Source organism: Carassius auratus, unplaced genomic scaffold, assembly GCF_003368295.1.
Source record: "Carassius auratus strain Wakin unplaced genomic scaffold, ASM336829v1 scaf_tig00215565, whole genome shotgun sequence".
NCBI lineage: Eukaryota > Metazoa > Chordata > Actinopteri > Cypriniformes > Cyprinidae > Carassius > Carassius auratus.
Window position 1 is genome coordinate 1,936,308 of NW_020528142.1, and position 18,247 is coordinate 1,954,554.

At 37.3% G+C, this 18,247-nt stretch overlaps 2 protein-coding genes across 3 annotated transcripts in view; one reads left to right on the plus strand and one right to left on the minus strand.

The window, feature by feature from the left end:
• Positions 1-7,342, minus strand: part of LOC113095007 (rho GTPase-activating protein 10-like) — a 66,165-nt gene extending 58,823 nt beyond the window's left edge. The window contains exon 1 of the mRNA XM_026260611.1: positions 7,189-7,342. Coding sequence (XP_026116396.1) covers positions 7,189-7,342 — 154 coding nt within the window. The remainder of the gene's footprint in view (positions 1-7,188) is intronic.
• Positions 7,343-7,984: 642 nt separating this feature from the next.
• Positions 7,985-17,903, plus strand: prmt9 (protein arginine methyltransferase 9). Of its 2 annotated transcripts, none has more exons than XM_026260607.1 (13): positions 7,985-8,206; positions 8,658-8,898; positions 9,039-9,187; positions 9,411-9,647; positions 9,754-9,921; positions 11,045-11,147; positions 11,942-12,054; positions 12,206-12,398; positions 13,139-13,322; positions 13,657-14,338; positions 14,574-14,727; positions 16,103-16,225; positions 17,478-17,903. In XM_026260607.1, exons 2-13 carry the CDS (start codon positions 8,701-8,703, stop codon positions 17,754-17,756), a joined length of 2,583 nt encoding a protein of 860 aa, XP_026116392.1. In that variant the 5' UTR covers positions 7,985-8,206; positions 8,658-8,700; the 3' UTR covers positions 17,757-17,903. The 2 variants fall into 2 exon arrangements, with proteins under 2 accessions (XP_026116392.1, XP_026116393.1); XM_026260608.1 differs by having other exon boundaries at positions 8,694-8,898.
• The last annotated feature ends 344 nt before the right edge of the window (positions 17,904-18,247 follow it).

Here is an 18,247-nt window from a genome sequence, read left to right on the forward strand (position 1 = left end):
CAGTCTTCAAACAACATGAGCGCTTCTTGCTCTCTGTCTCCCTTGTGCATATTAATCAAAATCATTAAACACGATAGAAAAAGGGCGAAACACCAAAGTTTCACGCGCACTCACGCACTCAAAGTCTTCAAACTACACAAGCGCTGTCTTGCTCTCTCTCTCTCTCTCTCTCTCTCTCTCTCTCCCTCGTGCATATTAACCAAAATCATTAGACACGATAGTAAAAGGGCGGAACGCCAAAGTTTCACGTGGAGCATTCAGAGATTTTTTTTTTCTCCATGACAGGCTTTCCCACTGTAAATTTTGTTTTCGGAAAAGCACTCTCTGTATTAGCTTAAAGCCCTCAAGTTTACATTGGTAACTGTATTCTTTCAATTCCTCTAAACAAGTATTTTGGGTGACCTTTTTTATTGAATGCTAGACATCAAATTGCTGTTATTTTCATCTGAAAGAAGAACTTTTTTTCAGTAAGCTAGGCCCTATGTGTTCAGTAAGCTTGTTTCAGTAAGCTATGTGTTTTCAAGGCTTCAAGGTTTTATTGAATGCTATCTCTATACAAGTGCAAAGTAATGCATTCTTAGTTTTAAGAGCATTAAACATATATTGCAATGTTAAGGAATTCATGTTTTATATATATATATATATATATATATATATATATATATATATATATATATTTATTTTTTATAAATCCTGTTCTTTCTAACATTTTATTTATTAAAGAATCCAGAAAAAAGTAATTACAAGTCCCCCAAAAATATTTGGCAGCACAACTGTTGCCAATATAGATCATTCTAATAATAAAGCAGCATATTAAAATAATTTCTGAAGGATCAGGTGACACTTAAAGGGGTCCTTTTAAGCTTTTTCACTTTTTGAATTTTAGCCAGTGTGTAGTGTGTAAGTTTGGGCATAAAAAAAGAGCTACAAAGTAACAAATCTCAAAGTCCACTCCAGAGAGAGATATTTTATTTTAAAAACAATCTCTTTTCAAGAACTACAACAAACGGCTCGTTTAGACTACATCAATGTCGTGTTGTCACGATACCAAAATTATTGTTTCGATACCGATACCTAGACAAGAATTTCGATTTCGATACTTTTCCTGTAAAGGGAAAATACATTCTCAAATATCATTGATGTGCTTTATTTTAAAACCGGGACAACATTCTAATCCTATAACACACTAATAAATGAACATATGAACAGCAGATATATTAAACATTTGAACAAAATATGAAATATCAAAATATAAAAAAAATAAAATAGAGCAATGACATTCAAGGTAAAGAAAAAATACATTTAGCAGCATTATCTCAGTTATCATTAGAAACATAAGAGTAATACATTTATCTTGATTCTGAACTTTGAATAAAAAATATGAACAGCGATTATATTAAACAATGTTTCTGAACTCGGAAAATTAAATGTCAAAAGATAAATAATATCAATTTAAGCAATGGCATTAAAGTAAAAAAAAAGCAAATAAAATTTAGCAGCAATATCTCAGATATTGTAACTTATTCTGAATTTCTGTCAGTTGTGCAACCTTTTCTTTCAGAGGAGACAACTCAGCCAGTGAGCTTTAATGAGTGTCATCTTTATTGTATCACTTGTGCTCGCACGTGCAGCCTAGTGATGCGCGGGTCGGGTTTTTTTTTTTTCAACCCGTGGGTCCCGCGTTTATAAAATAATTTGGCCCGCCGCAGCCCGCGAATAAAGTAACATTTCTTTACCCATCCCGACCCACGCATCGGGGACATCACGGAAGATACGTTGCTACTAGATTCATATTTCTCGTTCACTGAAGCTCCTCCCTCCACAGCAGTGCGCGAGCGGACTCAGCGGAGAAGCGCGAGCTCGGCGCTATTAGCAGCGCATGCACAGCTCGTGAACAGCTCTGTGTACTGTTTCATCCTGTCAGAGTTACTCAAGATGTGACGGAGCATGTGATTTGTTGAATGTAGTGAATGAATCCGCCCTTCACTGAACGAGATCGAGAGATCTTCTAATTTGTGAATGAATTGAACTGATACATCTCGTTTATGAACGAAATGAATGAGTATACAGGGTCAGTGAGCCAAGCATGTAAATCTCGATCAGCATTCAGCAGATACAAAGCGCAGTTATAGGTGCTGTGCAGATACGCTCGTTTTCATATTTAGCATACAGAACATAACTCCACGTTTAATCCCCGATTAATGTGAATATTATATATGAACTGTCTGACCAAAAAATTAAAATGTTAATTATGCAAGAAAACCTCGTGCTTTGTTCATCTGAACAACTTTTTGAAACTATTTAATGCGATTATGCACACATTTTAGTAAAGCCAAAACAGTTTAGTAAAGCCACTAATGCAGGCATCTCGCTCGTTGTAGTGTTTTTTTGCTGCGTGTATAAGGAGAAAAAACACAGACGTCCATAGGGAGGCACTGGAAGCGTGCTTTGCACACACCAACATGAAATACCTCTCTTACAAATCTGGAACGCAGTCATTCTTTGAAGTATCGATAATAAATTTAGGTATCGTGACGTTTTTAATTTCCGAGAATCGCGATACTTTAGAAGTATTGGTGCACCGTGCAACACTACAGCAATGTCTTCCAGGTTTTGTGATGTCACAAAGCGGCCCATTAGAATATCATTAAAATAATTACATCCTACGGAAATTCGCATGGTTGGGGGTAGGGCTGCACGTTTTCAAGTTTTTCATTAACCGTTAACCGATGCCCTTAGCGGTTAATAATCGGTTAACCATAGTGTGCGCCAGGGTTTCCGTTGTCCGGTAATTTCCAGACATTGGCCAAAAAAAAAAGAAAGAAATGTCCGACAAAATTTAATCTCTCCGGTCAAATTGTCCTATTAAAACTACCTAATAATCCCGCCCACTAACACAATCTGTATTTGAGAATAAGCCTAAAATGTATAAAGCAAATATACACCGACCTTTGGCTATGTTATAAAGGAACAGGCTCTAGTAATGGTTATGTAACTTTCCGTGTTTAGGCGAAGGTAAGAAGCAGGCTCCGCGGCCGCCTCGCTAAGTCTATGACTATGATATGTTTGACAGGTACAATATTTGAAAATCGATGATTATTTTTTTAAATTACATTTATATCTGAATTTATGTCAACCTATAGACTTTCAAATATCAAAATGTCATGAATTAATATGTATTTGTGTACAAAATGACATATAAACATATTTTCCTATTATATTTTGCCTGGAAACGCTTCCAACAAGGCGTCAGTTCTATTTCTAGCATGCACGCGTCGAGCCGCGCCTGAGCCGCGCATCTCACGCAGGCAGTCGGCAAGCTCTAACCTGTTAACATGGGAGCTGAATTAAAAACAGACACGCCACGCAGCTGAGATCCTTTCGCTCATCGCCATGCATCCAGTGAGTCCTGACCGGCCTAATGATGCCCGGGTGTTGGCTGTTGAGATTACAACAACGAGGTTGTACTTGAAGTATATCTAAGCACTGTATTGCAATACTTGCATTGTGCCCCTTCACTCTCAATTTTAAAGTGCTCCAACGCTGTACTTTTTTTTTGCCCGCTTCATATTAGAAAAATGACTTCTTCTTGTGGAAATTACAAATGTCTGGGAGCGCTCTGGCGGTCTCTGGTGGTGCAAAAAATGTATTACAACTAAATTCAATGCACGCCATTGACGTCACTTAACCGAGCAAAATGTTTCACTCGGTTACGCAATTTTTAACGGTTAATCGGTTAACCGGTTAACCATGGAAACCCTTAGTTGGGGGGTGGGAGGGGCAAGGTCTTGGTAAGTCTCGTGCAGTCAGACTTTCCGACTGATGGCTGAAGTTCTGAAATCCATCGCAGCTTTTATTGGCCAAGACCCGCCCATGAGAACATTTGACTGACAGGTTTCAGGGCGTGGACATGTCACCACAATAACAGACCAATGTGTAAAACTCTCAGATGTATTTTAAAGATGTAAACACAATGGCTTTCTTCAAAGGGGGTTTGGCGTCACGTTATCTTTGTTTCCAGATGGAACGTTAAAGAACGCAACACACATGTCTACCGGCATGACGTCTGACGCTGAGACTAGGTCGTGGTAAGAACGCTTGGTTGAGTGCATCAGACAAGAAAACGACGAAGAAGAAATGCTGCTGTAGCGTCAAGTTTTTGCAAGTTATTACACATGCACCTGAATAATTATGCATGTAAATATGTTACAATTATGATTTTTTTTATAATAAATTGCTGACAGTACAGTACTGAACAATGGAGTAATCTGCAGAATTTACACTTCAATTATGAGACTACGGTGTTTCCCATACATCGGATGCGGGTGTTTTTATTCACTGTATTTCTTGAGGAAACTGACTGCCTTCAAAAATTTGATGTCATTTTCATTTTATCTTGCATGTAATGTCTGATAAAGCAGCGTTTGTGAGCGGAGCGCTGCTTTGTGTACAGCCATTATCGGGAAAACCTCGATCTCGACCGCTCCAACAGCGCCTCCTGATGGCAGAGAATGAATTTGCATATATATATGCCATCACAAATAGAGTGCAAGTCTGTGAGAAACACTGGAGTATGGTGTAAATAAATCCAACTGTATAACAGTTTCACTGCAATTCATGGTATAATGTTAGAATTAAAACAACAGTAGACATAATACATATGCACCTATCTGTACATAGTAAAAGCAGTTATTTTAAGCGGTTGTTGACATCCTATCTAAAACAATTTAACCAACAAAAACATTAACGTCTCCACTGTAATGTCTTGCAATATCCATGCGTGCAAAGGTTCTGCACAATCCTACTGCTCAATATTCTCGGGGACTGAATCCGGATCAAATTGATATGGCAATATTGATGCCATCCTTAACTATACTTAACTATATATACTGTAGCAGCAGACAGAACTTGCTGCTTTGGCAAGGGGCGGTGCAGTACTGAAACACTGACTGAGCTGTTTGCCAATCACAACGCACTGGGACAGCTAACCAATCACATTGCATTTAGTTTTTTGAAAGGAGGGCCTTCATCAAACCCGGAACTAATGGAGCCATTTGTGCCTGGCTGGGGAGAACATTGTAATAATGTAAATTATGTAAAAATTCAGGAAATTCAACTTTGCATCACAGAAATAAATTATATTCTAAAGGATCTTAAACTAGAAACCATTATTTTATATTGTAATACAATTTTGCAACATTACTGTGTTTTTAGTTTTTTATTTCTGTTTTTTTTTTATCAAATAAATGCAGCCTTGATGACTAAAAGTGACTACTTTACAAAACATTACAAGTCTTACTGATCACAAACTTGTGAACGGCAGTATACATCACTAAAGTCAAGTGTGGACTCTGAAGAGGATATTGAGTTATTTGGGATATGGTCTAAAACTTCAATTGTTTCCACTTACTAGTGATCCCAACAGTGCAGCTCAGATAAAAAAAAAAAAAACCATGAACAGAGATCTTCAACGCTCAAACTGGCTTCTTTTCAGATTACTGGCTGCTACAGTACTGACATACATGTATCAGACATATACACCTCCATTCAAACTCCAAATATTTCATTTCTATTGTTGAAAGAATCCAGCAGGTATGTTTAGCTGTTAAAGGTGGCTAGTTTGGCAAGTCAAAAACATTGTATTATTATTTCATTTATATTATTTTATTATTTTTTAATTAAAATTTCTTTTTTTAAATTGTTTTAATTTAATGTCATGCTTTCATTTCAAAGTACATTAAGATATTACAAAAAATAAATTTCTTTATAAATTTGATTGAAAAAAAGACAATTGTGACAAATCACATATCAAAATAAAAACGATGATGATGATGATATTATTATTATTATTATTATTATTATTATTATCATTAAGTATTAATATTAATGCAGCATTACCTACAAAAATTACAATGGACATACTGCAAAATGGCAAGAGGAAGTCATTTATCTGTCTGTCGTATAAAGTGTGGTGTGCATTCCAAACTGATTGAACAGACCGACTGAATTCAGAACTAGGTACAATTACCTTTTAGAATTGTAGTAAAAAAATAAAATAAAATAAAAAAACACCTTGGACACAAAGGATAAAGTTTTTACTTGTTTTTCTTATTCCTGCAGGAATACCATGAATTAACTAAGTCATCCTAAGGGCCTGCCAATGGTCAGTTCATTACTTATGTATGTTATTATTTGTTGTTGTTGCTTTATGTTTACTATGTTTTATGCCAAGTAAAACTATGCTAATCAATCCATGATTATTATGTGGGCAGCGGTTATGTGGGCTGTACCATTAGCCTGATGTCCTGCAATCTTAATTTAGCATTATCTAGAAGTTGTGACACTATAAGTGCATCACACACACACACACACACACAAGACTGAAAAAAAGAGGAACCAACCACAAAATCTAAAAAAAAACATTTAGCCAAAACTTTTGCTCATCCATTTTTATTTGCACAAAAATGTCCTGCTATCAGAACAAACGCTCATATTAAAGATAACTCGACCCAGACACTGCAGATCCCAATAATTCAAACATATCCAAAAAAGGTCTGAACATCCAAGGTGCAATACGCAAGCTTTATTTTTAGCCAATTTGTTCTGCCCAGTCCTGAACGCTAGGAAAAAGGCAGACTGTAATAAATGCATAATAGGAAGGGCCATGAGATGTTTACAATAAAACCTTACACGTGGAGGTGAAAGGGTGGGTCACATGACAGAGGTGATAAGCCACAAGTGACTGAACTGAGAAAATTGTGGCCTTTCAAAATAACTTAGATAAGTGTTGCAGAAATCCCTAATGTGCACACACTAAAAAGCAGACTTGTAGGACACCCGATGATTTGCACACAGACCATGTACAGTAAATAACCCCAAAACTGGATGATGTCAGCAAAAGTTATGCCACGCAAGCTCATTTTCTCAGCGCTCCACTAAATGAATCATGTTACTCTTGAGACCAGCTAAACTACTCCAGCAAGGTCTCGAGTAAAGGTGCAAATAGGAATGACATAGTGACCTTGGCTAAATTACAAGATCTGTTTGACTGATTTGAGCTGCTGATATCATCTGACATGTGCATAGTTTGGATCACATGTTGCCTGAATGGCAAGCTATATCTTCATTGTAAACACAATTATTTACACATGAAGTTTAAAAGCAGTGATAAAATGTCCAAGCACTTACGTTTTGTGGCATTGATGAGATTCTTTCCATCTTTATACAGCTCTTTGATAAACCTGCCGGTTTTGTCCAGCTCAGCTTCATGAGCTTTGATTTTCTCCCTGAAGGCAGGACTGTCCAGGTAACACTCACTGAACTCCAACGGGTGTAAACCCATTTTTTTTTTTTTACTGGACTCAGCTGACTTAGTTTACAGTTTAAGTTAAATCGTTTAAACCCCGTGAGAAAGCGACCAGCGAATGAATAAAAACCGGTCGAATAACGAAATGCTATTTAAAAGGGAACGGAAAGCTGCGCTAAAAAGCCTTTATAAACGCGTCCTCGAATATTTTTGGAAGACCAAACGCGTCGGGTGTTCTCTCGGGAATAAAACTCTTTCCAAGTAAACGTGACCCTGGGTAATGTTATATTAAGTATGTTCCAGGTTTAAACTCTCGCAAGATATGATAAAACAGCTCTACTCTACACGGATATCTATTGAAATAAAGGTAATAACGTCCAGTCAGGGCTTTGGTCCGACTCCGCGAATGACAGTCGACTCGAGCGAGTCCCCTCCCGCGTGCAGGGACTCTCACGTCATCACGCCTTGGCTCTGGAAAACCGGGATATTTGAGTGAATAACGGGCTGCGGGCAGTGTCGTTATGGAAATTTACGTCTTTTCCATCTGAATAAAATCATTCGACATACGTCTTAATTGTTTTGTGTCTCGATAAACTCCGTAAATGTGCTAATACTTATGGGTTGTCAAATCTCATGTGTTTAAATCTCATGTGGAACTCTAAAATAGCGGAAGTTGTTTCCGTCCGCCTGATTCTGCAGAGCGGACCTGCAGGACAGGAGCAGAGCTGCTCTGTCTGAACTAGCTCATAAATATAGAGAAAAAAAACTGTATATATAAATATATTTAAAAAAATTACATTGCAGTTTTTGGTTTAATGACAGCAGTAGGCTGGAGTCTTCAGGGAAATTGATAAAAAAAAAAAATCCAGTTCAGCGATTCAGCTAGCAAACCTGAGGCAGGTAACTCAAACAACCATAAATCCAAAAACCAAATAATTCAGAAATTGTTAAAATAAATAATAAATTAAGCATATTTAATAACAGCTTTTAATTACGTAGGTTTCGTATTTCTGTTTAGGAAAACTATACAATGTTCAGATGTTATAATGATATATGGAAACGTAATGGAAACGTTTTTTTTTTTAATTTTATGTACTGTACGTAACAGCTTTGGAGGATTAAATATTGCTTTGTAATTAGTCATTCTATACATGATTACCATTACATGAGTAAATAGAGCTACTAAATAAATACTATCTCCAAACGTCCAGTATACTCAAATTGAAATGAGTTACATTTCACACGAAGTCATTTGTATGTTTATATTTGACATTGGTGGAAATATTTTCTATTGGTATTTTTTTTGTCCCAGAAACATTCCTTGTCTGTCGTTCAATTTATTCAATTTCAGCACATGCTACAGCACATAATCAGGTCTGTCATTCAGAGAAAACATGCCTAATGCCACTACAAGACCAAAGAGGACGAGGCGTCACAGGCGAGCTCAGAGAGAAGATGCTGTGAGAAACGAGCTGGTGTCGAGATCACTGGAGAGCGCTCAGCAGTGTCTGTTCAGTCAGGACTACGGCACTGCTTTTGTTCACTACCTTTTGGCTCTAAACCTTGCCCCAGCTCTAAAAGACTTTGCAAATGTAAGCCAGTGCTTCCTTGGTGTTGTAGTGTGTGTCTGATCTGTCTGTTAAGTGTGTGGTGGTGAAATGATGTATCTAAAGTTCAAAAAGCTTAAGAGCCTTGATGCAAAGCCGGTAAATGTGTGTTTTCGTGTTTACAGGAATCCTTTAGATTTACTCTGTTTAAATGGGCAGACGAGCTGGACTCTCTTGGACGTATCCAGGACCTCTTTAATTGCTATGAACAAGCTATGGAGTTGTTTCCAGTGGATGAGGTTATAGTGAACAGCATGGGAGAGCATCTCTTCAGGTTTGGATAATACACTTATACATTAATGTTATACAAATACCTATATAATATTATACATTAAATGTATTACAATTTAAAATAAGTGATTCTATTTTAATATTTTAAAATTAATTTAATTCCTGTGATGTCATTGCTGAATTTAAATATTTTGTTCAAACCATGTTGCTAATTTACAAACCTAATCCCTAAATCAATTGTTTTGTTTTTGTGTTTTTTTTTACAGAATGGGGTTTCGGGATGAAGCTGCTGGGCATTTTTACAAAGCCCTTAAACTCCGGCCAGACTTCCCAGAGGCAAAGGAGAACTTTTACCGTGTTGCCAACTGGTTGGTGGAACGCTGGCACTTCTTAATGCTCAACGACCACGGACGGAACCACAAGTACCAGCTGGCTGTTAAGAAAGCTGTCGAGGAAGGATGCAGCTCTGTTCTGGATATTGGAACTGGCACAGGCATCCTCGGGTGAGAGCTTTCAGAAACTTGTTACATAGCATTGTTATTTAACAAATGTCTGTTTCACCTGATATACAGTTGAGTTTGTTTTAACGCTTTTTGTTTGGCATGTTAGTATGTGTGCAAAGATGGCAGGCGCCGCTGAGGTCTATGCCTGTGAGCTGTCAAAGACAATGTATGAGCTGGCGTGCGAGGTGCTTTCAGCCAATGGGATGGCAGACAGCATCAAGATTGTTCACCTGAAGTCTCTAGACATGAAAATTCCAAAAGACATTCCAAACAGGTACATTTTTCTTTATTTCACTAGCTAGGACCACGCCACAAACCAGCTATGCAACTGGGGAAGAGTAGAAAGAGGATGAAGGGGTCAAGGGAATGGGATGATGGTCAGGTTGATCAGGGAATCTTGAATTGATGGCTCAGGGAGACTCAGGGTGGGGGTACCGTCTCTAGAGTATATTTAGGCCAGACAATGAGGACCCCCCGATACAACCTGATAGAAATATAATGTGGGATAAGGTTGGTTGAATGGATGAGAAAGGGAGGGAAGGGTGGGTTCTCGAGAACGAGACTAGCAGAGTGGTGTGAGGTGGCCCGGAATATATGGAGGTTTGGAAGTCAGGTGATTGTTTGAGGTGTGGCCCTGCTCCCGAACTTTAGTTAACCTCACTTAACCCCATATAGTAACCAGATTCATTTTGACAATTATGATTTACGGTTATCTATTGAAACTATTCGGTAAGATGTCTCATCAAGATTGCATTTGTTTGATCAAAATATACAGTAAAAACAGTGATACTGTGAAACATTATTAGAATTTAGAGTTACAGTTTTCTATTTTAATAAATGTTAAACTATGATTTATTAGTTTTCAGCAGCCATTACTCCAGTCACATTATCGTCTCATGATCCCTCAAAAATCATTCCAGTATGCTGATTTGCTGCTCAAGAAACATTATCAGTGTTCAAACCAGTTGTGTTTCTTAGCATTTTTGTAGAAACTGCTACAATTTACTTCCATGGAGGAAAACCTTCAGACTAAATTTTCCATTGGGATGCTTTTATTGAAGGTGATGCTTATCCTGGGTTTGAGTAACTTCACATTTGTCCCATATTGTGATCCTCTCTCATAGTGTTGCTGTGTACTAGTGTTTTTGTCGAAGTTCACATGCCTTGTGTCTAGCACTGGTCTGGATTATTGCCAGGCAGACATTTGTCCACTAGGAAGCCTTTTTTATGTGTCTTTTGTTAAAAAAGTATAAATTTCTTTCTTTTTTTAATCACACTGACCCCAATCTTTAAGAAATTATATATTATTTGTAAAAAATATTGCTTTACAAAATGTCTTCAGTTCATTTAAAGTGCAAATGTTCTCATAAATGTGTTGATTATGTTCGATTGGTTAGAGTGTCGCTGGTTGTAACAGAGACGGTAGATGCAGGGCTGTTTGGTGAGGGCATCATTGAGACGCTGATCCATGCATGGAAGCACCTGCTTTTACCTCCACCTGTAAGTCACTTTTTTTGAAGGATTTCAGTATGTGTTTGCAGTATTGACTGTTCTGACCAGCAAAGCCACAGTGAGGTCACGTGCTGCCACAAATTCAACTCTGATTATAGTGTAATCCTTTTATACAAATGCTTTTATCCTGTCTTATCCGATGTTTATCTGGCCAGAGATTTTTGTCTCGGAAAATGTCAAGCTGTCTTGCACCAATGTTAATAGCATGCTTGGCAAAAGATTACATACTTTGCCGTACTACAATCAGATTCTTTCTTCTAAATCCTTACTTAAAATATAGCAAGCTTTTTCCCATGTAAGTCTCAGAGAGTAACCTCAAGTTACATACATTTTTGGACAACAGGGACGCCTAGTGGCTTACATGCGTATAAATAAATGCTGGTGAATCAGAAATAATTTCTAGAAAATATCCTTGATGGCTAGAAAGTATACATGTAATATAAAGCTGCTATAATATAAAAATAAAAAAAATAACTGATTTTGTGTCCATTTTATATAATACTGTCCATTGCACTAGTGTAAATTATGTTCATAGTTTCTGCCTATAGTGTACATAATCTTTTACATAATCCATCTGTATAGTATGTTCATAGTACACCTATCTGCATATCATGCTGATAGTATTTAAAATCTGTAAATTAATCTGTATATTCTGTACTTACTGCTTTTGTTGCATTGTACCTTATATGTGCAATGACAATAAAGTTGAATCTAATCTAATCTGATAATGCTTCCAAGTCTATCACAACAATTGATTATTAAATCATTTTTTTTTTTAACAGAACATGCACCAACAACCCTTGTCCAGTCCCTCACAAACGGGCCGGGTAATACCTGCTGGTGCAACTGTGTTTGGAGTCGCTGTGCAGTGCCGTGAGATCCGTAGACATCACAGGTGAGAGACCGAAGCTGCTTATGTGTGAGTGACACATTGATAAACCTCATATTAAACTTAACACGATACCAAAGAAGCAGGCTCTGGAGTATGATCTGAAAAAGATTCGGGTGAACATTTAGCGACTGAATGACTAATCAACCTTCCACAGGTTGTGTGCGTCTTCAGTTGGAGGCTTGGATCTGTCTGCAGTAGGACAGATTTTTAGTCCTGTGAGCTGTCTGGCTGATGCTGAGGACAGCACTGAGCCCTATACCACTGAACGACTGAGCCGGCTGCGTGGAGGATACATTCAGCTCACACAACCTTTCACAGCTCTGGACATAGACTTCAATAATGTGCAGGTACACAACTCCGTGTAATAAAGAGCTGAGTGTTGAAAAAAAAAGTGTCTTTTGATAATGCAGCCAGCCAGTCAAAAGTCACAGTTAAGACATTTAATGTTTAATTTTATGTTCCTGTAGCTCAATCGGTAGAGCATTGCACTATAAAGCGCAAGGTTGGGGGTTTGATTACCCGGGAACACATGATAGGTAAAAATTGATAGCCTGAATGCACTGTAAGTCGCTTTGGATAAAAGCGTCTGCTAAATGCATAACTTTAATTTTAATTTAATTTAATGTTAAAAAAGATTTCATTTTCAAATAAATGCTGTTATTTTGAACTTATTGTTGTTTCAGGATGAACAGTGTTTATTGAGCACCAAATCAGTATGAGAATGCATTCTAAAGCGTCATGCAACAAAAAAAAAAAAAAAAAAAACTAGAGTAATGGCTGCTAACATTCAGCTTTGCCACCACAGGAATAACTTGCATTTTAAAATATGTTAAAATTGAATATAGTCATTTTAAATCGTAATAATATATCATAATATTAGTTATTGTACTGTATTTTTGATCCAGTAAATGCACCATGGGTAAGCACGAGAGACAAAAAATAATTTAAAAATCTGACCTTAAACTTTGGATGCATTATAGTGTAATAGAGACGTACAGTGAACATGGGGGGAGATGGGAGAGAAGCAACACAACTGAATGAGAATAAAGTGGTTTGGTTGCAGTAAGTGGTATTCTCTGTGTTGCAGGAGCTGGAGGGGCTTTGCTCCAGAGAGGTGGTGCAGCTGCGGCTGTGTGTCACTCAGGAGGGTGTTCTTGATGCTCTGGCAGTATGGTTTCAGCTCCACCTCGACCAGGACAACCATCTGTCCACTGGCCCACAGGAAGACACATGCTGGGAGCAGGCCATCTATCCAATACAGAGTCCATTCAGTAAGAGCAACTGCATGTTAATGCGAAAATATAGAGAATAAGGAGTGTAAAGATGTCCATGACTCAATGGTTCTCAAGTGGGCATGAAATAGGATTGTGGTGTTTTCTTCTTTATAGTGACTTATAACTGAATGAAAAAGAATGTAGGCTGGGACATGCTTAAACATGCTAGCAATATTCTAAACATGTTAGCAAAATGTTAACAACAAGTTAATGGTGTGTGTGTATTGAATATGCATCATTTGAGGTTGTGTGCAGACGAGGTTAAGCTACAGCCAGTTCGATAGATCATTTGAATAATAATGAATTGACTTGAATTCATGTCGTCCCTCAGACACTGTGAAATGTGGTGATGAAATACTGGTGGAAGTTTCCTGTAAGGACTCTTATCTCAGGCTATGCTGTGCCGCTATCATAAGAGATGGAAACACATTCCGTATGGACAGTGTAACTCCCAAGATCCTCACTGCAAACCCCGAGGCCGAGCTGTGCAGTGCTCTGGCTGGCCTTCAAACCAGCCAGCAGAAACCATCCTACGCTTTTATGCTGGAGTCGACAGAGATCGCCCTGCTCAATAACACAGCGTATCATATCAGCTTCCAGAGGGCCATGAGCAAGCTTTTGGTTTCTCTTAAGTCAACTAGGAGGTCACAACAATCAGACACAGAACTGGATCCGATCTACGTGCTCGATGTCTCCGAGGGCTTTTCTGTGCTCTCCTTGATTGCAGCCCAGTTAGGCTTCGATTCAGGTGAAGACAAACAGATCGGCCCTGGAACGGTTCAAGCCTACAGCTCAGTGGAAAAGGAGCATCACCAGACTATGTTGAGACTGCTGGCCAAAGGAAACGGTGTGCTTGAAAGCACACTGGAGTTCTGGTTAAGTCATGTGGAGGATGATTCTGCAGTTCTTCAACGGCCAGCCACTGAGAAGCTCTGGAGCGCCATCATTCTCGACTGCATAGAGACCTGTGGCCTTATTAGACAGAAAATGTTGGAGAAAGCAACGTTAGCTAGGTAAGCGTTTACCATATTTTCCGGACTATAAGTCACACTTTTTTCATAGTTTGGCTGGTCCTGCGACTTATTGTCCAGTGCGACTTATGTATGTTTTTTTCTCGTCATGACGTATTTTTGGACTGATGCAACTTATACTCAGGTGCGACTTATAGTCCGAAAAATAAGGTAAATCTGTATAATTAGTTCTTTTTTTTAGGTTTGTAAACAGTAGTTTTTGTTGTGAATATTGCAGGTGTTTGTTGGAGGACGGTGGGCAGATCTTTCCAGAGCGCATTGTGATCCACGGGATGCTTGTTGAGTCTGACACGCTGCTTCGGGAAAGCGCTGTTCAAGGAACAGAGCCGACTCTCGGGTTCAACATTGCTCCATTCATCAATCAGTTCACAGTATGTGTTTGGCTCTGTCTATACAACAATTGTGTGTAAGGTCTCATATCTACTCTGGAACATTCTCTGGTATATTTAGGTTCAATGTTTTATAGGCTTTGTTAACACTGAACCCAAAACTAATTTACAAACCAAATCTATATATCCATGTTGGTTGAAATAAAAATTTGCAAGTGCTTTATTTAAAAAGTGAAAGTTTTGAAGTGCACGAGATGACATTATTTTTACACTTCACATGTGCTTTGTCCCAAAACTGCTTGCTTGTTCACTGCTTCACATTTTACTACATTCAAATACCACAAAGTTCATTAAATGTGGAAATAGCAAGAAAGAAAAAAAAAAAGTTAATTTACATAAAGCATTGTGTATGATCCATTTTGACCTTTCAGCCTTTAAAAATCATATTTTAATTGGGTTTATAGTATACCAGTAAAAATATATTATTTTTGATAAATAAATAAATAAATAAATATAACATCATATAAATAGTAAATGAATGTAAAAATATATAAATAAATAATTTACAATTACATAGTAAATAAAAATCTATAATTTACCAAGAATATATTAATCGTACAAACATGACAGTTTTTTGTTATTTTTTTTGTTTTATATCAAATTAACTTTCCATTTATCAAAGTATCCTATTATTAAAATATTTAGCAGCAAAACTGTTATAATAATAATAATAATAATATTTCTTTCCTGAGCAGATATTAGAGTGATTTCGGAAAGATCATGTTGATGCAGAAGACTGGAATAATGATGCTGAAAATTCAGCTTTGCCAACACAGGAACAAATGCCATTTTCAAATCTATTAATATAGGAACGAGTTCTTTGAAGTTGTAATAATATTTCACAATATTGCTGCTTTCACAGTGTGATTCAGTGTGTCTGGTCTCAACAAAACTCCATTCTTCTGTAATCAGAAGCTTTTTAGCCTTTTTGTGTAAACATTATTGTTCAGTTTGTTTTTACAAGACTCAACTTTGACCTGAGAACTCGAGTGCACATTGTAGTTCAAATTCCAAAATGGGGTGTTAGCTGATTTTTAAGACCTATTGAATTGAAACTCAGTGTATGTTCCATTCATCTCATTGGGCCACAAAATGGCCAGAAACAGCTCTGCTATGTGGTTAATTCTAGATGCTTTATACAGTATTGTCAAATGCCATACTTCCTTGCAGAAAGACCAGGATTATGTCAAACAGTTAGGGTTGGTGAGATACCATGGATTATCATTTTATCAAAGATCAGATTGTCCATTTCATGTACCAAAAGAAATGTTATACATAGTAAATATATTCTGTGGTTTCTGTAAATGACAGAATTAAGGTGTCTAAAGAATAAAAATGTCTCTTCTTCTTCTCTTAGGTACCTGTTCATGTGTTTTTGGACCTGTCCACGCTTGAATGTACACATCTTAGTGAAGCAGTAGAACTCTTCGCTCTGGACCTCATGAACACCACTGTCAATTACACTGACAGAGAAGTTAAAGTGAGTTCTGGCTTCTCTCTCTCGTTCTCTCTCTCTCAGTGATGTGATTGTTCAAATAGTTTTTGTTTATTGAAATAAAGCTTTACACTGAGCTGGGTAGATTACTACAAAATATAATCAGTTACCAGTTCCAAATTACATGACCAAAACTGTAGTTAGTTACGGAATCCATTACATTACACGTTTTAGGGAATATAATCAGACTACTTTTTGATTACTTTTGACGCAAGTCGAAATCACTAAGTCAGTCAGAAAAATTTACAATTAAAATAGATCATTTTAAAATAACATCAATCAAAATAAAACACTTAAAGCTGCGGTAGGGAACTTTTGACGCTCTAGCGGTTAATAAACAGAACTGCTTGCGTCTTGCGGAAGAACATCGTAGCCGGAACTACTTCTCTCTGTTTATGTCTATGAAGAATCACAAAGGTACTGGGTTACTCCGCCGCGGTACCCCCGAAGCAATCTAAAATAGTCCGAATATAAACACTTATTATAGGTGCACCCTAGTGATTCAGGACAAGATAAAAACACGGTTTGGAAAATGGATTCATGGTGTACTCGCTTATTATATACATTTTGAACACATAAAAAAGTTACGGACCGCAGCTCTGATTGGTTGTTTCTTAATGGGAGCGATGTATTTCCTCAAATGGACCACTTGGAGGAGCCAGAGGAGCTTGATTTTTTCACAGATTATCTGTCTCATATTCTACTGTCAGGACATAATGACAGGTTTAACAAATATGTAAAAAATACATTTTTACAAAAGTTACCTACTGCAGCTTTAATAAAAATGAAATTGAATTTGTTTACCTGCATGTTATTTTTCAAAAGATAATGTAAAAGCTAAAAAATAGAATGTGGGAGAATATGTAAATTATATAAAAATAAAAATAAAGTATTGCTTTTAAATCAAGTGATCAATAAAAAAAGTAGCTGTAGTCCGATTATGAGTATTTTAAGATGTATTTTAATCTACTTACAATTACTTAATTTTTTTATTTTTTTTTTATCTGATTATGTAATCCAGATTACATATAATCAGTTCCTACCCAGCTCTGGCTTTACATTAAATAATAAGTTTTAATGAAAAACAAGATAAATCTAATTTAACAACGTAAAATAAATCCAAAAACTAAAAAAAATACTATAAACTAACAATTTCAAGCTTGTTTTATTTGATTTTAGATCGTTTTAAGAACTTATATTAAAATGGAAATTGCCTTTTATTTTGTGCATTTGGCAGGTGCGGGTCAAAACCTCAGGCAAGGTGACTGCCGTTGCTTTCTGGTACCAGATCCATCTGGACTCTGAGCAGAGCGTCAGCACCTTCAGTGAGGACTCTCACTGGAAGCAGGCGGCGGTGGTCCTCCAGCAGCCCCTGACGGTCAGCAGAGGAGAGTGGGTCAAGCTCAGCATCCAGCTCCACAAGAGCAGCATCTCCATTACAGCTGTTAAAGAAGAAGGGCTGGGGGCTGATGATGATGATATCAGGGAGGCGGAGCCTATGACCAGTGACTCATGATGTGGGAGGGGTCTCCTGTATTGATATACCACACTCCACAATCAGCGAATTGCTGCTGATCGGCAATTATTTTATGGCTGTATGGTAAACAAAGTTATTATTTTTATGAACCAGCACACATTTTACATTAAAATAATTTCACCATGACTGTGTGTGGCTTGATGCTTCTTATAGGTATACTTAAAACTGCAGTAGGTAACTTTTGTAAAAATATATTTTTTACATATTTGTTAAACCTGTCATTATGTCCTGACAGTAGAATATGAGACAGATAATCTGTGAAAAAAATCAAGCTCCTCTGGCTCCTCCCAGTGGTCCTATTGCCATTTGCAGAAATACATCGCTCCCGTTAAGAAACACCCAATCAGAGTTGCGGTCCGTAACTTTGTTTGTGTTCAAAATGTAGAAAAATGTATATAATAAGCGAGTACACCATGAATCCACTTTCCAAACCGTGTTTTTATCTTGTCCTGAATCACTAGGGTGCACCT